The sequence below is a fragment of the Budorcas taxicolor genome, chromosome 3 (genome assembly GCF_023091745.1).
Source record: "Budorcas taxicolor isolate Tak-1 chromosome 3, Takin1.1, whole genome shotgun sequence".
NCBI lineage: Eukaryota > Metazoa > Chordata > Mammalia > Artiodactyla > Bovidae > Budorcas > Budorcas taxicolor.
The window spans coordinates 26026156-26053658 of NC_068912.1; the positions used below are offsets into that span (position 1 = coordinate 26026156).

The window sequence follows — 27503 nt, forward strand, 5'->3', positions numbered from 1 at the left end:
GTTTTTAAAGCTGGGGTTCACTCTTCATTGCCCTTTTTAACACTGAAGCACCCCAGGGCCCCCTGCATGCAGAACCAGTCTTGACTCAAAGCCAGCAGATTCAACTGTTATCAGCTCACAGGTTACAGGAGCTAGTTACACTAAGAAGTGGCTTCTATTTGCCTTGTCCACAACAGGGATACCAACTAAGCCCTGGGTTTCAGTCACACTTGATCTGCTTTCCAGAGGACCAAGACATTACATTCCAGAACAACAACAAGAACAACAACAAAAAAAACCCCTGAAAATATAATCTTTAGAAAAAGGTAAACCACTCCTTTTCTACTAAACATTATGGTAACTTCATTGCTTCAAGAAAGGAGAAAACAATCACTCAGGGCTTGGGATTTTTATGGCCACAGGAAAACATCAAAATCAGGAGTATGGATTTGATTAAATCACTTAAGAAACCAAGCTGGCTGGCAATATGGCGTTTCTCTGCCCTTGATACCCTAAAGTAATGCTTTCTAAGAGATCCCACAAAAAGTTTCAAAACATAAAGTCCCTTATCTAAACCTACTGGGAAAGCAACAGTAGCCTAGAACTCTCCCATTTACTAAGCTTGCTTCAGACTAGAGAATAACACTGTTTTCCTTCTAAAGTGCAAGTATAAACAAGTACAGTCAGTCTACCAGCATAAGGAAGATTCTTTTTCATTCTCTCAATTCTTCCCAAATACACCAGAAATAATCCTCTTGAGGTGCCTTGGGGGCTCGCATGCACACGAGGCCCCACCAATGGAAGGAGTGTCCACCTCCCATGCAGCACAGGGACAGCAGGTGCCAATCTAAAGCAATTCTAAACGAAGTTCTGAGCACCTGGTGCTTGTGTGAGCAGCACAGTCCACACGTGCGCGGACCATTCCACAGGTCACTCGGATCTACTGACATGCCTGCAATTCACCTGCTGTCCAAAAAGCCTGGAGAAGGAAACCACTATTTTTTTAAAAGAAAACAAAAACAAAAATCAGCCAAAGTACTCCAGAAAAAAACAGCCAGTCATACTTGGAATGTGACCAGAATGGGTTTCCAATTAAAACATGGGAAGCCCCTCGTGTCAGTTACTGCAGTGACTCTAGACTCGGCACCGTCCTTCGTCTTGGGAAGAGCAAAACAAAAGCGAAGAGCTGATAAGCGGGGGGAAGTGTCATTCAACAAGAATTCCTTACTTAAGAAAGACTGAACATTCACGTTTCCTATTTACAATCATCCCCCCACCACCACAATTCCACTTAACATTAGGTTGCACATTTTATTTTGTTTTTCAAGTTACATTTCAAGAAAAGGTCTTTTTTTTTTTTCTCTCTCAGCAATACCTCACAATTCCTCGAGATAGCACAGCATCTAAACCATAAACCATATCCAACCAGATCATAAATTTTCTAGCTATCGGCTTTGGTTTATTGAGGAGACAAATCCTCAGCTCCGCTGACAGAGAATAAACATAAGCAATTCAGCCCCTTGAACAAAACATTAAGCCACAAGAGCACCCTCGTGTTTATCATTTTTTCTGCCTGACTAAAACAGATACAAGAAAATAAGACCATCCACACCACTTTCACGTTAAGTGCTGAGAATTCCAAGCGAGGGCTGACATCACCTCCCCGAGGCTCTTCCCGCACTGCCCACGTGCTTCCCAATCTCAACAACTGCCCGGAGCTCAGACGTTCAGGACGTGGCGTGTTAGTGTCTGTTTGGGAAAGATGTGGAGAGGTCGTACTTCCTATAGCATTTTCCAAAGTGGCACTGGAATAGCAGGTCCCTTGGCTCATGATACACTGGAGACCCATTCCAATGGGCACACAAAGAAAAAAAAAAAAAAAAAAAAGCCGAATCAGAGCTGAGTTCCGCTTTAAAAGCCAAACACCTACATCTAGAAGGAGGCTCCCCTACCTGAGAGCCTTGCCCTACCCGGGGTGGGGGCGGGGGGTTCCCCCTGTGGAAACCCTCAGGTCTCAAGGTTAGTTACAGGGCAGCCAGGTGGGGTAGGGCTGGCTGTAGGTGAGCGGGGGGTGGGCCGCATAGTAGTTGCTGAAGTTGCCGTCGCTGACGTAGGGAGCAGGCTGGTAGTAGCACGTGACGGTGCTGGCGTTGGGGATGATGTTCTGCTCGGCCAGCACGCGCAGGGCCAGCAGGGAGATGAGGTTCAAGGTCTGCCTGCGCTCATGGCCCATGAGGCACACGGTGCTCTCGTTGACCACCCTGCGCAGGGTCATGAGGTAGTCGTACTTGCTCCTCTCCTCCTCGGCGAAGTGGTTCTGCAGGTAGGTCTCCAGCTTCCTCTGCTGCTCGAGGATGTCCGGGAAGTCGATGAAGAACCGGGAGCACATGTAGCGCTCCAGGGTCTTGATCTCATCCTGGTCGGTGGGCCGGAAGTCCCGCACCAGGAGGTTGCTGTACTTGAGCAGCCCCCCGCCCCGGATCTCCTCGGGGTTCTTGGTGGCGATGAGTCTGTTCTGCAGGTGGTCCAGGGCTTCCTCGAAGTCCCCATACACGCTCTCCCCGATGACCGTGGGGTGCAGGTGCTCGGACAAGGGATGGCCGGAGCAGTCGTAGAAGAAAAGCAGGGAGTCCAGAATGATCTGGAACGAGTCCACGCTGAACTCGAACTGGCGCCGGATGGAGTCAACGAACTTGAGCTCCACGTTGCGCCCGTTCTTGTTGGAGAGGGAGATGAGGCTCCAGCGGTCAGCGTCTGTGCACACCTTCACCAGCTTCTGGACGTAGGCCTCCTTCAGGGTCGTGGGGCTGATCTTGAGCTTGTTCACACCCTCCGGCAGGAAGTTCAGGAGAGAGCACAGCACCACATCCCTGACCAGCTGAAACTCGGCCTCTGTGGGAAGAGCCACGTGAAAGATGAGGTCCAGGTCTTTGCAACCCAACCCATTGTCTTTGACCAGGACATGGCCAGCCGCAGAGCCATTCAGCCGGACATCCTGCACTTTGATGCCTGCCTCCTCCAGCTGGCCACGGACAGTCTGCACGATGTCCTTGAGTGTGATCTCCAAGGTGGGGAAGTTGCCTCGGCCATGGATGGGCACCACCTCAGTCAGGACCTCGTGCAGACGGCTCACCTGGTCCCAGGTGAGCACGCTGAAGGACACGCAGTCCCTGGTACTGCTGCTCTCCTCTGCCATCTTGGGGGATGTTGTTGCCAGGGAAACTGAAAGGGAGGGGGAGAAACAAAGAGTTAGGGTTCACTTCTCTGTGGCAAAGCAGCTCCGTGGACTCAGAAATTAGGCTGGTTTCTCTCTGAACATCTTCCTTACTGCCAAGTGGTAAAGTGTACCTACTGCCGGGTGCTGGGGTGAGGATTAAATGAGTTAAACACGTCTAGAACGGTGCCCGCGTGGAGTGAGGTCAAAATACACATCAGCTTACCCTGTACCAACCCGACAACTTGAGCATTTTGTTTTCCATGCGGTGTGTTTGTTTTGCCCGTTCTGTCTTCACGAAGGTAGGGTGGGGGTAGAATTTGTGTGTGAGGGCAAGCAGACAAACTTACTAAACCAAGTAAGCAAAACACAGCATTATTCAACAGAGGGGTCTATAGGTTTTGCTAATTTTGCCTCTCCTGTTTTTGGCTCCCTATCTACATCCTGAGCTGGCTGACACCCAGGCCACAATGCCAATACAGAACCCAAGACCCACAAAAGAAGATTTCTTCCTTCCGCGAATAGATGGACTCTCAACTTCAGGCTTAGTCCTGCTAGAACCAAGTAAGTATGCTGGTACCCTCTTCACTTTCAGGACCCGTCAGCCCTGTAACAAACACTCCTGTCATCCAGGGTTGGGTCAAGGAATTTATGAATGACAAAATTCCTGAGTAACAAAGGGTTAGGTCAGCTAAGTACTGGAACTGCTGACCCAGCAAGGAGGCCCCACCTGGGATGTGGAAAACCTCCTCAGGGAAGTGTGATTTTTCAACTCTATTTTGAAAAAGAATCCCTTCAACCTACCCAAGGAAAACAAAGTTAGCACTCAATATTAGGAGAAAAAGTTTTCCCAGGTGCCTCAGCGGTAAAGAATCCATCCACCTGCCACTGCAGGAGCCACAGGAGACGCAGGTTCAATCCCTGGGTGGGGAAGATCCCCTGGAGTGTGTTGCCATTTCTTTCTCCAGGATTCTTGCCTAGGCAATCGCATGGACAGAAGAGCCTGGCAGGCTTCAGTCCACGGGGCTGCAGAGTTGGACACGACGGCGCACGTATGGACTAGGAGAAAAGCATGCTTCTCCAACATCGCCTGCTAGCCACAGAGTTACCCCGGCAACGTTCAACTAAGTCATACTGTTCAGAAAACAGAACAACAGATCCCTGGAAATTCTGATGTGGAAGGACAAAAACAGATACATTAGAAAGTCCAGGTACCATGGCTCCACATGGGTCACGCATTAGCTAGATGGATGGAAGAGACTGAGGTGCTGTCCTCAGACTTCGCAGCAAACAGAGAGGTTTGCCACCTGCTTCACTTTTCTGACTTGCTAGACACACAAAAGCCAAGGACCCAAGGACCTGCAGCTTCACTGACTGGAAGCTGCTGCCTTTGCAAGCACACCCAGCATGCGTAGTCCTGGGCTTCCAACTTGGGTTTTCGGTCCTGTGCTGGTGGTGGCTTGGGCCCTTGCCTTATCTACAGAGCTCAGATTGATGGGATGGCTGTCGGTCTGTGTTGGGGGCACTAATGGACACACCAAGACAAACAGCTTTCCAGGAGCTGGCCAGCAAGGAGAATGAGAACGTGACATCTCAGTATGAGAAAGAAAATGTAGTATGAAGGCAGAAGAAAGAAGTGTCAGTTGACTGGGGCAAACAGGAAGGTCACAGAAAAGCTCATTTATGGGGCAGGGATACAAGCCAGCAGAAAGGCCACAAGAGCGCTCCGCTGCGGTAGAAGGCAGCAGGCAGCTGAGAACCTGGTGAGCTGTCCAATCTGGCCATCAGGCGCCTCTCCCAAGTCAGATCACAGGCTCCCTTTAGTAGGGGGGTTAGGGAACTGAATTTGCTGGCTGGCAATGGGAAGGTGGATGATCATGTGATCAAAGCAGACTCCAGGAAGACCCGTGGGGGATGGGTGCCCTGCTGCTTGTTGCTGAAGCATACTTGCCAAGGGGAAGACGAAGCTTTCCCTGCAAACCTGTTTGGACAGTGTTAGAAAGCCCTAGGCTATCTAGATTATCCTATCAATACCAACCGAAATTTGTGACGAAATACTTGACGTTTACTGTGGCTGGCCTTTGGCGTCAAGTCAAATTCGGGACAGTAGAGATCTCTCTGTAATGTGCTTATATACACTTGGCTCTTTGTGGCCCCTTTAATGATGATGGGCAGAGCATGAAGTACACTTGTGCCAACTGTGCAGGACACCGCACAATTAAGTCCAAATGATTACAGAAAAGCATGGCTCCAACTCTGCTTTGACACCCTGCTAAATTATGATTTGGTGACATAGATTTCTGCCAGGTACGCTGACATACCTATAAAAATACAACTTGCTTTACACTGTATCAGATCTTAGTGTGTTTCCAAGGTTCGTGTTTAAGAAGTCACAGCAACACAGGAGCTGCGATTCAATCAGTACTTGGAAAAGGAGGAACAATTAATTTTAAGAAAATCTCCAGGAAGAAACTCAATAATGCTGTAAGGAATCACTTTTGTCCTCACTTTTAAGGTCTTGTTTAAAAAAAAAAAAAGTCATCTAGAGTTAAAGTCAGGACTGTTCCCACCTCCAGAACAGTGACTCTTAACATTAGAAATAGGACCTCTTAGACCTGGGAGAATATGAGGAAAGCTATCACTTGTTCTTGGTGGGGGGAGGGGCGGTGGTAAGGTGGGTGAGTACATACGCATGAAAATTTTCATATGTTTTTAAATCTCTGAACTTGCCATAGATTCAAAGTTAGAATCTATTTTAGACTGAAAATTTGTAAGGTTCTAACGGGAGGAGGGGCAGGAACAGTCAAAAAAGGTATGAAAAAATGGAAAGAGGTCTACTAGCCTGGTAGGAGATATTATGAAGCCACAAAAATTGAAACAGCATAGTACTGACACAAAAAGATGGACAAATTTATAAAACAGAATTTTTAAAAGTCAGAGGGAAAATCTAGTACATAGGGGATTTACCGTAAAATAAAGAAGGCATTCAAAATAGAAAAGGGAAAATTGAGACATCTGGATAGTTATTTAGATTTTAAAAATAAGATGGCTCTTAGCTTGTGCCAATCTAAGATCCAGAAGATGAATCAAAGATTTCATCTTCTAGCGTAAAAAGATGAAGCCCTAAGAGTCCTAGAAAAAACATGAAATTTTTGTAAATTTACACAGAACAGGTATTCCTTTCTAAATCACACAGCAGTCACAAAAATTGATGCATTTGCCTATATAAAAATTAAAATATCTGTAGGGTGAAAACACTATAAAGAAGTGAGAAGACAAAAGTAGGAAAATACTCATAATATTAGATAAAGTACTCACTTCCTTAACGAATAAGGAGCTCTCATGCATCAGAAATACTAGAACCCCAAGATAAAGGGCAGAGGATGTAACAGTGGCTCAGACATCTATAACATATTCAACCTTACCTTAAGGGATGGGCAAATTTACACTTCATGTATCAGTTTTATCTATCAGACTAGCAAAGACCAATAAGCAGACACTTTTGGTACACTGCCCATGGGTTCCTTCTGAGGAACAATGTGGGACTCTCAATTTTAAGTGGACCTATTCTTCGGCAGAGCAGCTCTACTTCTGGGAAGTCTACCCTGGATTTTATTCTATGAGTATACTTGCAAGTATGCACAAGGATATTCGTTGAAGTATTATTTATAAAGCTACAAATTCTTATCAGTAAAGAAGGTTAAATGACTTGATGCATCTATACAACAGGATACAATGCATGCAGCTGTCCCTAAGAATGGTGGCAGCTCTATCTGTATGAATATGAAATGCTTATCAAGATTTAAAAAAAAAAAAAAAAAAAAAGCAAGTCTGAAACTGTGTGTGTAAAGGCACAAGTCTAGGCTTATACAATCAAAAATCCCTGAAAGGATACATAAGCTCAGCTTACATCAAATACCACTTCCAGGCTAGGGTACAAAGAAAACTTGTTTTATTTCTTTTGAATTTGGAACTTACAGATATATTAATTGAAAAAAGTTAAAATCTTATCAGCCATGTTCCAAAATCTCTCCCCTATGAAACTTGTAATCTGCTACCTTATTCGCTCTCTTTAATTGCTTTCCTTGAAGCCCATCCCACCATCCCCATGCCCATTTATCAACATCAAATGCACCTGGAAGCTTCCCCCACTTTCAGCCTAAAAACTGATCTCTAGAGGGGCAGGATGAGGAGGGACAGTTCTGATCTGGAAGGGCTTTTATGCAATTTTCTACTTACGCGTTGTCTAAAAGAAGACATCCATTGCGGGTCTTTTACAAAAAAAAAAAAAAAAACTTTCAATGGGTAAGCCATCTCATTTAGTGTCATTCTATTTAGCATACAAAAATGTTTTCTGTAGTTTCACAAGAATTACTGTTTCCCATTTCAGATGTACTATAGCTCCATAGCTGTATGTCTATAGCTATATGTGAGAGTTGGACCGTAAAGAAGGCTGAGTGCTAAAGAATTGATGCTTTCAAACTGTGGTACTGGAGAAGACTCTTGAGAATCTTTTGGACTGCAAGGAGATCAATCCAGTCAATTTCTTAAAGAAAATCAACCTTAAATGCTGAAGCTAAAGCTCCAACACTTTGGCCACCTGGTGCAAAGAGCCGACTCACTGGAAAAGACCCTGACATTGGGCAAGATTGAGAGCAAGAGGAGAAGAGGGCGACAGAGGATGAGATCATTAGATACCATCACCGACTCGGTGGACACGAATTTGAGCAAACTCCAGGAGAGAGTGAAGGACAGGGAAGCCTGGCATGCTGCAGTCTACAGGGTCGCAAAGAGCTGGACACAACTGACCGACTGAACACCACCAACAGCTGTCCTCATGGTGCTGCTGATTATTGGCTGCAGTTGCAAGAACCTTAATAAATGCAATAAACACTTCTTCAGGAACCCAAGATGCCTATGGTTGGCATCTTCCATGTCAACAACTTCTGACACATATATGAATAATGGAGTCAATTCTCAGAAAAAAACCAGTCTATATAAAAGCACAGTGTGGGACATATGCTAAATCCATGGTACAGTTTTGTTTTGTTTTTTTGCTAACCTTGGTCTATACACATTTGTCCATTTAGTTACTCTTTAGATTCAGTCGTGAAGCCTGAGGTTTTCTCTGTTTGTTGAAGATAAGACACACCATTTTTAAAAGAGCTTTAATTTATTTAATTATTTGGCCACGCTACCTGTTATGCAGGATCTTAGTTCCCCCACCAGGGACTGAATCCACGCCCCTCGCAGTGAAGCAGAGTCTTCACTACTGAAACGGTAGCAAAGTCCCCATGGTATAGTTTTTAATTCTCTCGATTTACCATGACTTAGATCTGGAGGAGCTCTTGAAGCTATTGAAAGTTCAAATTTAGGTTGTGTTTGTATTTGTGGTTTAGCTTATGAGAAGTGTCCCAAATAAGTTAACGATGCCTATTAGAAATAAATCCTTTGTTTTCCCTCATCCAGCCAAACAATTTCAAATACCAAAGTACATTTACAAGTTAGACAAATATGGGATTATTAGAATAAATCTAAGTCATAGGCCCCACTGCTTAGATTACACACCAGAACTTGAGATCAACACTGATATAATCCCCATTTAAGAGAATTACTTGAAACAGTCTCAACTCATGAAAGGCCCTGGTTAAAGGCAAATTCTAATTAGCAGAATTAACAAAATAGTAAACAGAGCACAAAATAATTTGAAGCCTGGTAAATTCAAACTAAACTACTTCTTACTGTTTTTTTACTGTCTCTACTGTCTTTTTACTGCCCCAGGAGCAGGTTCATTGAATTTGCTCAACAGAAATTGGGAAAGGTGGGAACCATGATTTCTCATTGATTTGAAAATTTAGGCACCTTTTCAGCACAAATCAGGATGAACAGTTGCCAGCTCAGTTTAAGCTACTTAATCTTCTAAAGTTTGGCTCATGATGAACAACTATTTTGGGGACCCTTAAATTCCCTTTTCTTTTAGCATCTGGCTGCAGCAGCAGGATAAAATACACACATGAGTGAAAAACAGCTTTGCAGAGATAGCAGCACAAGGTAAGAGGAAAAGATGAACTAAAGCCCAAAGATGAGACCAAGCTCCCTGAGGAAAAGAGGATGTCTAACTTATCTTTGTTTCCCACTGTCTGGCACACTCAAGGCAGTTGGATCTGAAAACCAGTGTGAGCCTTCATTGAAAAGAAAAAAAAAAAAGCTATTTCCAGTCCTGGTGGTTCAGAGGGTAAAGCGTTTGCCTGCAATGCGGGAAACCCGGACTCGATCCCTGGGTCAGGAAGATCCCCTGGAGAAGGAAATGGCAACCCACTCAGGTATTCTTGCCTGCAGAATCCAATGGACAGAGGAGCCTGGTGGGCTGCAGTCCACGGGGTCGCCAAGAGTCGGACACGACTGAGCAACTTCACTTTCACTTTCAGTCCTGCTCCCTAGTTTATCTAGACCCCAGAAACAGGAGTGACAGAGACTATGAAAGCATGAAGGGACTTCAGGCGAGCAAAAGGACAGGCAGGTGGACAGGTTGGAGACAAATGCTAAGAGCACTCGTAATACTTTCAAGCCTTAGGGTCAAGGGCTAGTGTCAAATCAGCACTGATTCCTCTGTGTAGAAGTACCCAGAGTCCTAGCATGTATGGAGAGGTACATCCGTGAAGTTAAAGAATGGTGTATATTTAAATCTAGGTCCCGACATTTGTCATGAAGTCCCAGAAGGTTCTGTGGAAAAACTGCAGTCTGAAACAGGGTGCTCTCGGCTGTGGCAGCCTCTCCATCCAGCCCACAAGGCAACTAAGCGGTGCCTCTGCCCCAAACCCTGCTGTGGGCTCAGGACAAAGAAACTCGAACACAGGTCAGCATTCCTTTGACGACAACATGCCCTCGTACTGTTACCTGGGTGTTACCTCAACAGTCTGGATCTTCCTAGTGACCCTTTCCAGCTCAGGGTCAGAGACCTGGCTGTGGACACCGGACTAAGCCTGGTGTCAGGGTCCAAGGGAGGTGTGTGTATATGGAACAAAGACCCTCACCACCCCTGATTCCTGGCCCTGGGGGGGACCTATGTGCCCATGGCTGCCACGTTCCACATGAACTCTTCTCCTCCGTGGACAACCGAGAGCACTTTAAGCCAGAAGTAACTCAGTCAGTCAGTCAGTTCAGTCGCTCAGTCGTGTCTGACTCTTTGCGACCCCATGAACTGCAGCACACCAGGCCTCCCTGTCCATCACCAACTCCCAGAGTTCACTCAGACTCACGTCCATCGAGTCAGTGATGCCATCCAGCCATCTCATCCTCTGTTGTCCCCTTCTCCTCCTGCCCCCAATCCCTCCCAGCATCAGAGTCTTTTCCAATGAGTCAACTCTTTGCATGAGGTGGCCAAAGTACTGGAGTTTCAGCTTTAGCATCATTCCTTCCAAGGAAATCCCAGGGCTGATCTCCTCTAGAATGGACTGGTTAGATCTCCTTGCAGTCCAAGGGACTCTCAAGAGTCTTCTCCAACACCACAGTTCAAAAGCATCAATTCTTCGGCACTCAGCTTTCTTCACAGTCCAACTCTCACATCCATACATGACCACTGGAAAAACCATAGCCTTGACTAGATGGACCTTTGTTGGCAAAGTAATGTCTCTGCTTTTCAATATGCTATCTAGGTTGGTCATAACTTTCCTTCCAAGGAGTAAGTGTCTTTTAATTTCATGGCTGCAGTCACCATCTGCAGTGATTTTGGAGCCCAAAAAAATGAAGTCTGACACTGTTTCCACTATTTCCCCATCTATTTGCCATGAAGTGATGGGACCAGATGCCATGATCTTCGTTTTTTGAATGTTGAGCTTTAAGCCAACTTTTTCACTATCCTCTCTCACTTTCATCAAGAGGCTTTTTAGTTCCTCTTCACTTTCTGCCAAAGGGTGGTGTCATCTGCATATCTGAGGTTATTGATATTTCTCCCAGCAATCTTGATTCCAGCTTGTGCTTCTTCCAGCCCAGCGTTTCTCATGATGTCAAAAGGAACTACCTCCTTGCTTATAAAATCCTAGCGAATTTAAACAGAAGTGAAAGTAGATCCCATCTCTTCCCTCATCTAGCTGAGTGAATGGAAACCATAGCTCTGGGCCTATTTCTTTTTGCCTATAAAATGAAGGTGTAGAGGTGTGCGGACAAGCAGACAGAAGAGCACTTAGTACAAGCCACTCCATGTCCAAACCCATTAATCCTTACAAGCACTCTACCTAACAGTGAAAGTCGTTCAGTTGTGTCTGACTCTTTGCATGGACACCACGGACTGTAGCCCACCAGGCTCCTCTGTCCATGGAATTCTCTAGACAAAAATACAGGAGTGGGCTGTCATTTCCTCTTCCAGGGGATCTTCCTGACACAGGGATCCAACCCCAGTCTCCTGCGTTGCAGGCAGGCAGATTCTTTACCATCTGAGCCACCAGGGAAGCCGACACAAAGAATAAGGATCAGGAAAGATTAAGTGAATGGACCCCAGGTCCTTAACTCTGGAGCTAATGTTCTGACTCTCAGAACTGGTGGCAAATTCCACCCAGGTTGAGTTCTGCCAGTAGTGAGTGGCAGGTGGGGAGAGGGCAGTAAGCTCATGCTACATACCCACATGAACACTGGGATGACCAGTTCTTGCTGCTACCAAAGTGATCCTTTCTGAAACAGAAATTTTATTGGTCTTATCCAAGTAAGCAAGAAAGCTGCCTTCTGCTAACTATGTAACCGTGACACCTTGTCTTCCCATCACCACCATATACACTAAAGACAGCAAAGCTTCAGTCAACCAGCCTTCACTGCCAGGTTGAGTGCAGACTCCAGCTGAGCAAAAGATGTGAGTCAGGATTTGGTGGCTTAGAGGTGCCCCTCAGAGAGGCACCAGTGAACCGAAGCCCTTGCCAGGGTGCAGGAACCCAGCTCTCAAGGGGGGGTGCCTGTACATCAGCTGTTTCAAAACAGAAACATTTAACTAATTCTCAACCACATCCTTTCCTCACTGGGTTAATTTTACCATGTGCTCAGATGCTCTGGCCAGTACTAAGAGGTGCAGAGCCTTCCAGGGGCTCTTCCTATAGAGACGGCCACAGGTAGGTGCCCTGCTGCTGCTGCTGCTGCTGCTGCTGCTAAGTCGCTTCAGTCGTGTCCGACTCTGTGCGACCCCACAGATGGCAGCCCACCGGGCTCCCCCATCCCTGGGATTCTCTAGACAAGAATACTGGCCTATGAGCCACTAGACCAAATATCTGACAATGTCCCAAACAGATGGCATCGTCTACTCAATAGACATGAGTTCAAACAAACTCTGCGAGACAGTGAAGGATAGGGAAGCCTGGCAAGCTGCAGCCCATGGGGTCACAAACAGTCAGACACAACTGAGCGACTGAACAACAACAAACAGGCAGCGAAATAGTGCTGGAAGTTCATCTGGATCAACCTGTTTGATTCCTAAAACAATCCTGCAAGGGAGATACTATTTCCTTACTTTTAAAGGTGCAGAAGCTAGGGAACAGAGAGACTACACAGTGTTAACTGTCCAAGGACACACCACTCAGAAGAGACAGAAACGGGACTTAGGAGGCTTCCTGGGAGGCAGGTAGCTTCGGTGTACATGCTGGGGTCGGAGCACGGCTTTGAAGGTAAGCTGGTTGCTCAGCAAGTTGTAGGAAGAAGATGGCAATAAGAAGAAAAGAGAGAAGAAAGGTATAAAGCTTTGTTATAAGATGGTGGGAAAGAAGTTGGCCAGAAGTGCTAAGGCCCCCTAGGTGGAGTAACACCAGACAGCAACTGGCAAAGCAAGGCCTTTAGAACCAAAGTATCTAACAACTGTCAGCACAGAACTCTCGCCCTCGAAAGCATCATGGATGTGAGGGTGTATCCAGCCTGGTGGGAGCCACCAGAATTGAACGTAACTAAGTACAGACATGCTAAATAGTCATGAGAATGCGTGCTGTAAAGGAACAAAGGCTGACAGGTGAAGGCCTGGGATCCTCCCTTCTGAGGAAGCGCCAGGATGCTGGCCAGGTCAGGAGTGGTGGTGATTTCAGAGAAAGCAAGGCAGGAAGGGAGAAGGAAGCCAAGAATGGAAGGAGCTGGGGCAGTCAGCTTGCTGAGCATTAAGAGAAAACAGTAATAGCGCAGGAGGGAGCTTTTAGGAATGAGCTGATCCAGGTCTGGATCTGCAGCTAAGGTGCATGCCCCGCGCACAGAATAAAGGAACAGCCTTTGGGAGTCACTCTGGTGGCTGGAAGATCAGGACCGTGAATCTGCTGACGAAGCAACAGAACAGGATACTCCCTGAAGACAAGAGGGCGATTTGATGGGATCCAAGAACAGATAACCCCACTGGAGCTGCAGAGAGGAGGCAGACAAATTGGCAAGAAGTGACCAGGACCCCAAGGGCTGACGCAGGGAGGAGAGCTGGAACACACCTGAAAACAGAAACAGCCTGGAATAGACTGACAAATGCCTGCACAGTGAACCTAGGGCTGCACACCTGCCTCTTTTCCCACCAGCATGTGGTCTGACCCCTGACAACCTTTTATCCTCGAAAGAGAGTCAGGCGCTTGGAATGACCATGGACTTGATATATGCTGCAGCAGATAAGTGGGCAGAAAGCAGAAAAACCAGCGTCAACAGGGATTCAGTCTTCTGCAGTGAAATCCTCCTTCGCTCCTTGAATTCCTAGGGTGGTGAAGGCCGAAGTTATCTAGGACCGGGGGCAGCCTGAGGAAGCCTTCTGTCTGCCAGCTCCTTGGCAGGGGTCCGGGTGAGCCCAGCACCTGCAAGGCAGCCACATTCTGGAAGCTCTCCCACCACCCCAAAACCCACTACAAAGTCACAGATAACCAAGACGCACACCTGTGGTTTATGTACGTGGAATATGAGTTTACATTAGTTGACAGCCCAGAGCAACAGAACCAGATACAATAATGCCCTGTTTATTGAAAGAATAAGAAAATACATTCTTTGTTGATTTTTTCCAAGAAATTATGTTTACAGCTGAAGTTATGATGTTGAAGCTGAAGCTCCAATACTTTGGCCACCTGATGTGAAGAGCCGACTTATTAGAAAAGACCCTGATGCTGGGAAAGAATGAGGGCAGGAGGAAAAGGAAAACAGGACGAGATGGCTGGATGGCATCACTGACTCGATGGACATTAGTTTGAGCAAACTGCGGAAGATGGTAAAGGACAGGGAAGCCTGGAATGCTGCAGTCCACAGGGTCGCAAAGAGTTGGACACAACTGAACAACAACAATAATGTTTACAGTTGCTTACTCAACCACCCGCAGACACACACCCCCTCAGTCAGAAGAAAAAATCGCCCCCTGCCTCAAAGTCATGCCCAGTTCTCGGGGCAGTGAGACAACAACTCAGCAGGTGGTCTTTTCTCATTCAGCTCCGGCACACTCAGCCAGAAGGCTCAATCTCTTTTCTCAGAGTTATCAGCCTCATCCTGGCCATTTAGCTCTGATGTCTACTAGAGTCAAAAAATTTGTTTCAGTTCCCACAGTGACTGCAATGCTGCCCGAGCCAAAGGCAAAGAGTGTCCCAGGTGGAAGCGGAAGCAGGCACAGAGGCAAGTGTCCCCTCGCTCTGCCCAGGTTTTTCCGGAGAGAGGCACCTACAAGCCGCCCCTCCCCACTGATGCCAACATATAGTTCTCCCAGCTATCAGTGCCTGGGCCCCACCCACAGACACCCACCCTAAGATGACTCCAAACAGAAAGCTCGCTCCTGTCTTTCAAAATAGGACGCTTAAGCAAGTGTGGCTAGAGAGATAACGCTGGAAGAAGTCATGCTGTGGCAGCAAAACAGCATGAGACAGAATCAAAACACTGGCCCAGATGTTATAACAGGAACACCACAGAAGTTCAAGTGCTTAAAGGAATACCCTGAGTCGTGGCAGATGCAAATATTAACAAGATCAGAACAGAGATATCTTTGGAAGGGAGAGAGGCATAGAAGCCTCGATGTTTCCAAGATGTCACCATGATTGAGAGCTACATACACAACTGGAACTGGAAATAATCCTTATTGCTACTGGGTACCTCCCTCCCTCCTACCAAATGCCTCTTTCTAAAGCAGAGACGTTGCTGGTCTGAACTCATTTAAAGAGATCCCCAGAGCCGGTCCCACAGTTTCAGACATTGACTAGGCTGAGAAAATAGGACGATTCCCAGGAGACCTTACAGTAAAGATGAACAAGTTTACACACAATCCATAGGGTTTAAGGGCCGAGAGCGTCCAGGTTTTATCAAGGGTTATGTCCACAAGCTACTTTACCATCTAACTTTCTGGTTCAGAGCTTTGAACAGTTGTCAGTTGTCTAAAAGGACAACTCAGTCAGCTAAAAGCCCCATCTCATCACAAGCAGCGTACTTGGGCCTTATCAGCAAAGGGACAATCAACTCTCAGTTGTTCAAATGCAGCACAGCATTTCTCCGACTCTGAACATATACAACCCCCTTCACTAATACCTAGAGCAGGAGCTGCCTTCATTTCCATGAGGATGCTCATTACATATACAGTTCCATGCCAGATTTAGTTTTGCACAGATCCTTCCCTGCAGAGTTAACTCGCATAGCAGGGATCTGACCTCGAGGTACTGAGCATGGCGGCAGCCAGAGCGAAGATCACCAGGCTCAGTGGTCCCTCTGATATCCCTCTGATACTGCTAAGAACAGAAACTTATTAGGTAGGAGGATGGGGAGGCAGGGAGGGAGTGAAGGTATAGGATTAAAGTGAAGGAATGAGACCACGGAGTGATGTCTATTTCTTGTCTTTGGTGTCCCCCATTGTGTGAGCCCGAACATGCATACGGCTCACTGGGATGCTTGTCATCAAATTAGCATTTACCAAGTAGCATCAAACAGCATCATGTGTTGCTGTTATCAGGCATCTTGTAGACACCTTTTACATAACAGCTATTTCTTCTCCCATTTTCAAGTTTTAATTGTTGACTAATTAAATTTTGGATTCCTGCCCCCCAGCCCACTCCAGTGTTCTTGCCTGGAGAATCCCAGGGACGGGGGAGCCTGGTGGGCTGCCGTCTATGGGGTTGCACAGAGTCGGACACGACTGAAGCAACTTAGCAGCAGCAGCAGCTCCCCAGCCAGTCTCAGAAGATTTTACCTGCAGTTCTTTGAAATTCTATGTTATGATTATTCTCTAGGAAACTACAGAAAAACAAGAGAATGAGCACAGGACTAGGATTCAAACATCCTGTATTTCAGTGTCAGGTCTGACACACACAGTGAATGATCACCAGTAAATAGGCCACAATGACTGAGCTTCCTTTCGTTCTTTCGGATAGCAGAGTGCCTACAGCATTCCAAGCACTGCTCTAGGAGCTTACAATCCATGAGGAAGCAAGAGACCAAGATATATGCCTTCACAGAGCTTAGATTCTAGCTCATACTCCTTCTCTAAAACCTCCTGTTATTAACTCCTGAATCCTGCATACAGAGAATCAGGATTTGAGAATGAAACAGTTTTTGCAGATGGCCTGGATATGTGCCACCCGATAATGCACCACAAGCTGTCGGGCACCTGAAATGGGGCAAGTCCAAACTGAGATGTGCTGTCTACATAAAATATACACTGAATTTCAAGCACTGCGTACAAGGGGGAAAAGTAAAGTAACCCATTCATATTTTTATATTGATTACACAATGAAAAGATAATATTTGACATGACGGATTAAATACGTTTTTTTTTCACCTGTTTACTGTGACCACTAGGAATGTAATCGTGATTCATCTCTCTATTGTCCTTCTTACAATGAAGAAACTAAAGAGGTCAAATCTAAAGAGATACTGGTGCTTCCAGGGCCAGAACCCAGGTGTCCTCACAACTAAGGCCGCTTCAGAGGTGGGGGAGGGGTGCGGGGAGTGGAGGAGGATGAAGGTAACAAAGAGGCTGGGCAAGGGAGACAGCAGAAGTGCCCACGCCTCATCCAACACCCACAGGCTAGCACCTGGTCACACAGCAGGTGCCCAGTCAGCACCCATTTCATCTCTGTGTCTGGATCAGCACCCTTCCCAGGGCTGGCCAAGCCCACGCAGAGTCAGTTGGCTGCAGTGGTCCTGACACCCTCAACCATCACGAGCATGGGGCAGGGACAAACAGGGTATGTCCGGGGGAATGGGGTAGCATTCCAGGCAAGGATCACCCCTGCTCCCATTCTAGTAAGGACTACGCAGGGTGAGAAACACTTACGATGCCCATATGAGATGGTGGGAGCAGTTAGTTCAAGGTTCATGGATAATTTTCTTCTCAAAATGCATTTACAGGGAGTGAATATAGAGACAGATGTGGAATTTGCTGTGCTCATCCAATGTTAAGATCAGGTTTGAAAAAAAAAAAAAAATAAAATAAGGTACAAGGTAGAACTGTAAAGAAGTACTGATGAGGAGGGGATGGGATATGGGCATCCCCAGGTGGGGTAAGAACATAAGTTTCTGAGAAGGGTCCAGAACTAGGTCAAAACAGAATATGGGGAAGGAGGAGGAGCATTAGCTTGTTTAAATATGTGTGTGTTCCATGAGGTAAGGGAGGGCAGTTAGGAAGGGGGGTCAGGAACGAATGGAAGGTGGGAAAGGTCCAGGTTCCCGAAGGAGCCAGTCTTCTAGAGGGAGGGGTGGTTCCTATGAGCTTGTGAAGGTGCTGGAGGTGCTGGGTGGAGAGCTGGCCGGAGGCAGGGAGAGGCTCTGGGCTGCCGCTCTCATGAAGCAGCTGTCTGCAGACCGAAACCAGGTCAGCAATGGCAGCGGGAAACAAAAAGTTCAAAAAGAGAAAGACTCAGCAGATCAAGCAGCTGAGTGAACATGGAGAAAGGCTGAGTGAGCACTGTGAGGCTGTGCTGGGTGGATGGGCAGAGGGGGAGAGCTTGAAGGGAGTGGGTTCTGGAGCTCGGCCTGAGGACTTCCAGCTGTCGGCCAATTAGTCGTCACTGCCCATGGGCTCCAAACCTACACCCTGGATGCCTCTGTTTTTAAAGAGGCCCCGAAGCCACCCAGCATTTTGGGCCTGCAGCTTTCGATCCAAAAATGTGTTCCAGCACCGTGGCCCACCAGGACACCATCCCCTGAAAGGTGCCTCCCTCTCTGGGAGGAATGGCAGTGGATCTAGTTAACAGGCGCACAGGCCCGGCATCCGGCATTCAGCAATGAGCACAGACTCCTGCCTTCCTGGGGCTCACATGCGAGTGGCTGCAGCAAATCAGCAAAATCCGAGTGCCCCGAGGACATTCTGAGGCTGACCCAGCTCCATTTGCATCCAGAGCATTTCCAAGGGCCTTTTCACATACCATTCCCTTGGCCTCCTTGGCACCTGGCACAAACGCCTGCCTCGGAAGCACTTAACCACTTACGAACTCGGTCACTGTTATCCAAGAAATAAACACTTTATACAGTTGGGTGACCAAGACTCCCAAAGGCTCCGAGACTAAAAAACATCCTACAGGGAGAGTTGCTTAACGTCAGCAATTATTTCCTCACATTTGTTTTCCCCTATTGTTCCAAGAGGTTCTGCAAACAGTTCTAGAACAGGCTACAGGGCCCAGCTGCACAAAACCTATGAATTCTAAACAGTTCATAAGGCTTCCTTACAACTGGGCTATACAAAGATGCCATCCTCATTTGGAATTCCTCTAAACAATTTAAACTCCAAAATTGACTTCCTCATTAATCATGTAGTGAAAGGATAAAAAGTTGGAGACCAGAAGCTCTGGAAGCATCACAGATCAGCACTACTGCTGTACCCAAATGGCTTTCAACACAGAGGTGTTGGCTGCATTACAATACTGCTTATGCAAATTTATTTAACATGTTACAGTCAAAACACCAAGATGGCAGAAAGCATTTTTCTATGTATCCTTGTTTACCTCAGTGACAACACACAAAAGCAATGGACCTTATCTAACCGGAGTAATGTTTTATCCCAAGAAGCACCTCAGATTCTGCGTTGCTTCCCTTTAAGCCCCGCCCCCATCCCATAACAACAAGATGCAGCCCAGAGTCTGGGAAACCCAAACACAACATCACAGGTTTCACTTAACTCATGAAACTAGTCCTGGGGATCTACAAGATGTTTTCTTGGTAACACTGAAAGGGTTTACCACATCCGTTCACTGTTCTTGGCTTGTCATTCTTTAGGGACTGACACCATACACATAACATATCAAAGAGGAAATGCAGACAAGGGTACTACATAATTGAGCAGCTGAAAAAATCATGTCATTTTCTAATTTTGTATCGAATGTGCCAAGTTTCTGGCACTGGGAGAACAAGGACAGTACAGTCCACAGGAAGTTATCTTTACTGCCGGGCAGTTCCTCAGACTCTCCTAAGTGTGAGGACTTCTCTGTTCTGATGGGCAGTGCTTAATGTGTACAAGCTGGCCTGGCCTTGAACAGGGCGACGCAGGTTCAGTGGGGCACTGCTGGGGGTGGGGGTGGGGCCGGCGAGCGGCTGCAACTCAAGATGTGATTCGGGTGGCTACTTGCACTCTCAGGAGAGCTGAGGATGCTAAGTAGGCAGAGCTGGGTGCTCGACTAAATCATCGTCATTCTGACAAACAGGCCAAGTGCCAGCTAATCCTTTCCTTCAATTGCTCCAGCTTAATCTCTGGATACAAGGTAGGTATGGTGGAAGAAACTCAAAGAGTGCTGCTGCTTATTCCCTGCACATACAGTAACTTAGGAAATTTGGGACTGTTGTTTGGGTAACAATTTAGAGGCAGAAAAAAAAGTTGTTGTTGTTGTTGCTTGCTTTGATGTTAAAGTTATCCACAGCTACCTGAACAATTATATATAATATACCCAAATCTGCTTTCCAAAAACTTCTTATTGAGAATAAGTGGACTCTAAAGGTGTGGGTATACCTTAGGACACAAGCTTTAAGTTATCTCAAGTAAAAGCTTGACTCCAGAGATACTAAATATTCTGTCTTCACAAACAAGAATGTCAAAGGGCAGAACTCCTGCTGGCTCACCTCCAAGCTTCCCTGAAAGGGAGAGAGTCAGCGTTTTCCAGTGCCCACCCCACCCCCTTGGATAGCAGGGTCTCAGGGTCTCCAGTTCGGGACTCAGTCCCTCCATAACACCACTACGGATTTAAGAAGGTGCAATTCCTGGTAAGCACTCCTACCACCCTGACGGCTCTGGCTCACCTGCCAGCTGGCTTCCCTGCCAAGTTACTCACGTTGAAAGGTTAGTGTAGCCAACAGTGGCCACTCACATCCCACCCCCACCATCACCACCCGCTGCAGGCAGCTGGGCCAGGCCAGGAGGCTACTTCAGGAGGATTTAATAATCTTCACTTTACTTCCTGGGGAGCTTCAGGTTCCCAACCCACCTACCAAATCTCCTGAATACCAACTGTCACAATACAAATGATTACACCGGCTTCATAAAGGCTTCCTATAATAAGTGCCCTGCAACACTCCACGGTGTGCATGTTATAACTCCATTACAAACAAATGGACATTTAAATGACAGCAGGTCCCTACTTAACGCAAAGATTTAGTCAACCCTTCAGAAGCCACCCTTCGGACCAAAAAGAAAAAAAAAAAGGGGGGGGTAGGGGGGCAAGGCAACTGAGTGGATCCTTCGCACGGGGTCCAGCCCTAACAGTCGGTTCCAGTGAGCCCGGGTCATCTCGCATTCTCCAGAGAAACTCGCCAGGCATTTCCCCGGAAATCCTCCTTTTCCTTCAAGGTAGCTCCGTTCTGTTTTCTCCGGCAAGCGTTCTGCCTCTAGGTGTGCAGGTTACCAACCTGTATCTCTTCAGGTTCGTCCCCCTCGTCCGACTCCCTCCCACCGCCTCGATCTGGACTGCGACACCTCCCGGGCACCGTGCCTCTAAGCCGCCCGCGGCTCCGCTAGCCGAGTCCACTGACGGCAGTGGCTTTCAGTAGACAGGCTAAGCAAGTTTCACTCCTACAAGGGGAGGAACCAGATCACCGACGCAGTATTCCCGAGGAGTTTCCGAGAGAGGAGCAGCGCACCAGTCACTCGCTTGGATCGCTTTGCGGCTCTCGGTGTCCCCAGTCTAGTGAAAACCCAGGAAAAGTTAGGGATCTCCGCCCTCTCCTTCAAAACCTGGCTCGGGCTCCCAGGCCAGATACAGTCACCGACCGCTGCGTCCCTAACTGAGCCTTCCGAAACCGCCGCATTTGAATTCGCTGTTGGCCGGCTGGCCGAGGTATGCATGCCCGCCGGAGCGCCAGGGCGAGCCCGAATGACCGCAAGGGAGGCCGGGGTGGCGCGGGCGCCGTCGGACCCGGGGAAGGAGCCGAAGGCCCCCATTACACACTCTTCGGCCGTCAGGCCCGCGCCCGGCCACTGCGCAGTCAGCGGGACGCGCGCAGCAGGAACTCGCTGAAGTTTGCCAGCCCCAGCCGAAGTCTCTGGAAAGTTGTAGCTCCCTCTCGGAGCGTCTCGCCTGGCCCACGGGGTTGGTCCGTCTAGGGGGCGGGGGTGACGTCGCGGGAGCGGGAGGGAAAGGGGGCGTAGGGGCTCGGCACCTGTCCGCACCTCCCCCTTCGGCCCCCGCGCCCCCACCAGGCTCGGCGAAGACTAGGGCTCTGCTGGGCCGGGGTAGACCCCCGCGAAGGCAGAGCGCGCGGCTCTCCGGGACTGCGCATCCTCGCACCTTTAGAGAAGGGGGCCGTGGACTCACCTGGGCGGCGGCGGAGACCACAGAGGCAGGTCCTTGGCGTGGGCAGCCCCCCAGCAGGAGCGGCGCGGTCACTACAGCCCCCGGGCAGCGGCACTGAGTGAGCCGTCTTGCCGCCGCCCCCTCCGTTCTTATACGGCCTAACCACGCCCCCGCCCTCCGCCACCGCCCCCACCCCCGCCCCTTAGCCTGCCCTCCCGGGGGAGCAAGGGGCGGGGCGGGGCGGGGCGGAGCCGGCGCCCACAGGATCCTTCCGCCTGGGCGCTGACGGCGAGGGCAGGGCGAAAGGTGCCCTCTGATTGGCTCCTCGAGTGAATGGTTGCTGAGAGACGAGTAAATCTTCGGCGGCGGGAAGGGGCCGGGGTGCCCAAGGAGGTAGCAGTGCGCAGGCGCAATAGGCAGGGGCTGCGTCGACAACCCCATAACTTTGGTGTTAATGGGACTCTTTTCTTTCTACTTTTCGCTACCCTCTTTTCCTCCATTCCTATCATATCTTCTCACCCGTTTTCTCCATCTATATTCCGCTCCCTCGCAGGCCTGTTTTCCTTTTGCTTCTCTGTGGATTTTCGCTTTAGGTCTCTCTCCAGGAATGGGGAGTGAAACCCCTAAACCTACCTCCGACGTGTGTTTTGAAGTCGGAAAAAACTTCTGATTGCTGAGCAGGGCGAGCCTTCCTGATTCCCCACGCAAATTGCCTGGAGGTCGTTGGGGAAAGGACCGGCACAGTTGGTTCTCTGGCGCAGTTATCACCTGTGTGCAGTTAGAGGGACTCAGGCCCTGGAGGAATCCATCGCCAAGGTTGGCAACTGCGACAGCGTCAGTCCAACTCGGAATGTCACAGGGCTCAGCCGTGTATGTTATACAACATGCAGGCGGGGCTTGGACGCCATCCAGGCGCTCCATAGCAAGTGGTTTCGAGTCCAGATTCTAAATTCAGATTAACTGACTCTCCATTCACCACCTAACTATCTGTAAGGCCCTGGGCAAGTAACTTAACCAACCCTCCATAAATCTCCGTTTCTTCACCTGTACGGTGGAACTAAAAATGAAACAGCTTTGTAGGGTTATATAAGTATTAAATAAGAAAATGGAAAGCTAGCGGTGCAGTGCCTGATATAAAGTGTTTGGTAAATGTTATTTATATCAAGTAGTAGCTGTTGTTATTTATCAATAAACATTTTTGGAGCTTGTACTAATCTGCTAGGTTGTGGGGAAAAGATTACTTCTACACGCAGTATTTCTCTACCTTGCCCCTTCCGTCCCTGCCTGATACAAGTGTGGTTCTCACTGTCTACCAGGATAGAGCTCTCAAATATATGCCTTCCCTGGGGAGGGGAAGGTCCCCTGGAACACTAAGGAAATAGGATATCAGTATGAATGCTTGTAGGGGAAGCCACAGTGACTATTATTGTACATGAAATCAGGATGGATGACCTATTTCTTTTTTCTTTTACTTTTTGTTTTTGAGGGTATAAATTTGGTTAAGTGCTTATGTGTACTGACAATGAATTTCTACATATGTGTACCTCCTAATAACTGCCACCCAGATCAAGATATAGAACATCTCCAGCTTCCTCGTGCCCCTTCCCATTCAGTGGCCCACAAAGGTAACCACTCTCTGATCTCTGTCACCAATATTTGAACTTGATTTGGGTGAATTACATAATATGTGCACTTTTGTGTCTAGCTTCTTTCACTCAACAGTGTCTGTGAAACTCATCTATGTTGTTGCATGTAACAATGGTTCATTCTTTCCCATTCCTGTGTATTATTTTATTATGTAAATATTCAATAGTTTATGTACCTATTCCACTGGTGGATGTTTGAGTTCCATCAAAGTTTTTAACCCATCATGAATGAAGCTGCTGCAAACCTTTTTTTTTTCCAGCTTTAATGAGGTATACAAAAATTGTATATATTTAAAGTATACCACATGTTATTTTGGACTTCCCTGGTGGCTCAGACAGTAAAGCGTCTGCCTACAATGCAGGAGACCCAGGTTCGATCCCTGGGTTGGGAAGATCCCCTGGAGAAGGAAATGGCAATCCACTCCAGTATTGCCTGGAAAATCCCACGGACAAAAGAGCCTGGTAGGCTACAGTCCGTGGGGTCGCAAAGAGTCGGACACGACTGAGCGACTTCACTTCACTTCACATGTTATTTTGGTATACACATACATTGTGAAGCTAGTTAACAGCCAAAGTAATTAACTTATCCATCATTTCACATAGTTTGTGTGTGTGTGTGTGTGTGTGTCTTTAAACATAGGGAGAGGTGAGAATGATTAAGATCAAATTTCAAGTATATAGTACCGGATTATCAACTAGAGTCGCCATGGTGTTCATTAGTTCCCCAAAACTTGTTTTGAACCTCTTTACCCTCTACAAACATTCTTACATATGTCTTTTAGTGGACATAACATCCATTTATGTCAGGTTTACACTCAGTGATTAGAACTGCAGGATCATATGAGGCTTTAAGTATATTGCCAAACATTTTTCCAAAATGACTTAACAATTTATATATTCACATTTAGACCTATGATTCATCTTGAATTAATGTTTTATGTAGTCTGGAATCAAGATTTATTTTTCCCATATGGATATCCAATTAGTCCAGCACTGCTGTCCAGTAGTTGTGTTGAATGGTTGAATGAGTGGGTAGTTATTGAATGAAAAATTCAATTAAAAAAACAAAGTGACCAGTTACTTAAAGTTTAGAATGCCCAGAAAAATCCAGGATACATGATCACAATAAGGTGAAAGCCAGTTGTTATGTTACATTGGCCCTAGAACGATTTCTACTTTTTTGATATGTCATGAATACCATTAGCACAAGTAACCTCAGAAATTCTAACCTAGAATTTGATCTAGCCTGATTTGGTTATACCTTTGCTTAGATCAAATTTTGTTCAACTCCCGGACCTTTAGTCAATTTTGTGGTAGGAAGGAGGGAAGAGCCAGAAGGGAAATTCCTTATTTGTATGTGTGCATGTATTTTTCTTTGAGCCCCCTTTTTTTTTCCTGGGGCATTTCTTGACTTTCATAGAATTTTATTTCCATTTTTAAAATTTGTTTGTTTTGTTTTTGAAAATATATACTATTCTTTCTACCCCATGCGGCATCCTGGAGCTGAAGGAGTCTTAAGAAGTCACCAGGTACCACCCGTTGGACACAGAACCAGATATTGAAACTGTCGTTCCAAGACTCCTTCTTGCCAAATCAAAATGGTTTAAACATCTTTGCTTTCTGAGAAGCTCACTGATCTGTACCTAGAAAAGTTGAGAAGAGGAAAGAAAAAGGAGGAAATAGATTTTAAAATGCAGGCGTGACTCAACTGTGGCCATGACATTGGAAAAGTTGCATGTCCCAATAGGATTTAATTTAAATACTTAAGGAAACAAAGAGATTCTTTCATTAATCCTCTTTTTTAAGGCAAGAAGAACCTTTTGTATAGTGCCCAGTTATTCTCACTTAGCAGTTTTCTGAATTCTTGTGTATTTGCATTACTTTATCCCCAGATGGATCACCTCAGTAAGCATTTATTAAAATGTCCTGTCTAAATATCTTATCTTAGAAGGATTCTTAAGTCAAGTTTTCGTTGATGTAAAGGGAAGCGCATAGAGAAGCACACAGATCGTAAGAGCGCAGCTCAGTAAGTTTCACAAGCTGAACAAGCCTGTCACTAGCACACAGATCAAGAAACTCAGGAGCACCACAACACAGACAGACCTGTTTTAAGACCACTAGAATGGCATTGTCTACATCCTTGCAAGTCTCTGGCGGAGCCAAGGCATGACTTAACTCTCCGCTTCCCACCTGGAACCCTCACCAGTAAACCCCTGTTTCTTCTCAGGTTTCTTTAGGCCAATATTTTTCTTGGGTACTGCAGAATGAGTGCTAGGTTAGATTAGAAGGGGTGAGTTTTATTGGGAGCAAAGCACAGGAGGAAAGGACCTAGAATGTCAGATCTTATGGGGCAGGGAGGAGAGGATGGCTGCATCTTTGGGCATGGCTATGACAGCAGCCTAAAGTACGCGTGGCAGGGGAAAGGCCAAGGCACGGAGGCAGCATGAAGCAAGAGAGGGGACCAGAAAGGGGAATGGAGTGATGGTGGCACTGCCAGAGAAATGAGCGTGCCCAGTATGAGCAGAGGTGACCTCATCTCTCTGAGCTAGTGTCTCTAGACACCCTTCCTGCTCAACACCCGAAAGGGATCACTGGGGAAAGGATGTAAGATGTATCCAGAGTCTGAGTCTCAGCTCCCTAATCCAAAAATAGGAAAGGTAACAAACTTCCCAGCTTCATGGAGATCTCTGTGTGTGCTGATCAAGTGAGGTAGTGAATGCATGTGACAGCGGTTGTCGTGTTCACAAAATCGATCTCTTTGCCAGCCTTGGACTCTTTTCTCCCTTTATTTAGAAGAGCTTGGCAAGCAAGTTGGATGAGAGCAGAGGAGGGTAAATTCTCAATGCCTTCCTGTGACTGCCTTTACTTCTAGGGCTCCAGATCTCTTATCTAAGGATTAATGTTTTCAAATCTCCCTTCAAGGAAAAGGGATTCCATCAAAGTGTAAATTGTTAACTGACCATTTCATATCTGTTCTGAACCTGCCTTACATTTAGGCCCCAGATATCTGTCTCACCAGCTGCCATAATGCCTGAACCTCCCAGGGCAGGAGTCTGTGTCTCTTGAGGAAGAGGCTCTTGCCATTCTGGTGCAGCTTGCCAGAGGAAGATGATGCCCACCTGCTAGTAATGTCTACCTCACCTTCCAGGGGATCGCAAACATTGTCCTCCAGCCTACATATTAGTCTAGATTTTTAGTTGCAAGCAATCACAAGTGACTCTGAATGATTTAAGAAAAATGAAATTTATTTTTAAGATTTGGGGGAGCCCACAGAATCAACAGGATGGCTAGAGAACTTGGCTGATTGGCTGTGCTACCAGGAACAAGGCTTAAAAATCATGCTGCAGGGAAGTAAAAATCATATTGTAGGTCCAGGGAAGATGCCATGATGCCACCATAGACGTATTCAACGCATGTTGCTGCTGGTACCTCTGGAGATGATGTAATTGTCACTCTGAACATTGCTGCCACCCGCTGATGGATGGAATCTTTGTGTCCCATAGCTAGGTTCTGATTCCAAATCTGGGTGAGGGCAGCTGATCAGCAAAGCCAAGATCATGTGCCCAAGGCCTAGTCGCAAAGAAGGCTCAAAACCTTCTGATTACTTGATATTTTCAGCTTTAGCTCTGAGAAGTGGGCTGTCCCTCTTCAGGCAGGGAATTCTCCAGACAGAGGAAGGAGGTCCAGATGCTGGATGGCCAGAACATGTGCCTCTTCCTCCCAGCCTTTACATCCATCTCTTGTGAGCATGTCTTGAATGAGTAAGCATCCTCTGGTCCATCTAGCTCTGGGACACAGATCCAGACAAATCTGTGAAGTTCACAAGTTGGAGGACCAGGAAGTGGATTATTGGGAAGTTGTTGGGATGGAGGTCATCCAGCTGGCCCCACCTTGCTGATACTCTCTGCTCTTGGTCCAGTGATACTTTTCGTCTTCAAACTCCTTAAAACAGATCCTGAGTGGATGATGTTCATTAAAAGAAAGACAGAAGAAAGG

General features: G+C 47.0%; 1 protein-coding gene across 1 annotated transcript; it reads right to left on the reverse strand.

The window, feature by feature from the left end:
• Window positions 1–989: 989 nt before the first annotated feature.
• On the reverse strand, window positions 990–21951 carry TENT5C (terminal nucleotidyltransferase 5C). Its single transcript, XM_052637498.1, has 2 exons — window positions 21883–21951; window positions 990–3201 (listed from the first exon to the last, which is right to left on the reverse strand). Exon 2 carries the CDS (start codon window positions 3173–3175, stop codon window positions 2000–2002), a length of 1176 nt encoding a protein of 391 aa, XP_052493458.1. The 5' UTR covers window positions 3176–3201; window positions 21883–21951; the 3' UTR covers window positions 990–1999.
• Between the last annotated feature and the right edge of the window lie 5552 nt (window positions 21952–27503).

What these genes read in the sequence shown, in the direction of transcription:
- TENT5C (XM_052637498.1), bottom strand. Translation starts at nt 3,175, where the DNA reads ATGGCAGAGGAGAGCAGCAGTACCAGGGACTGCGTGTCCTTCAGCGTG.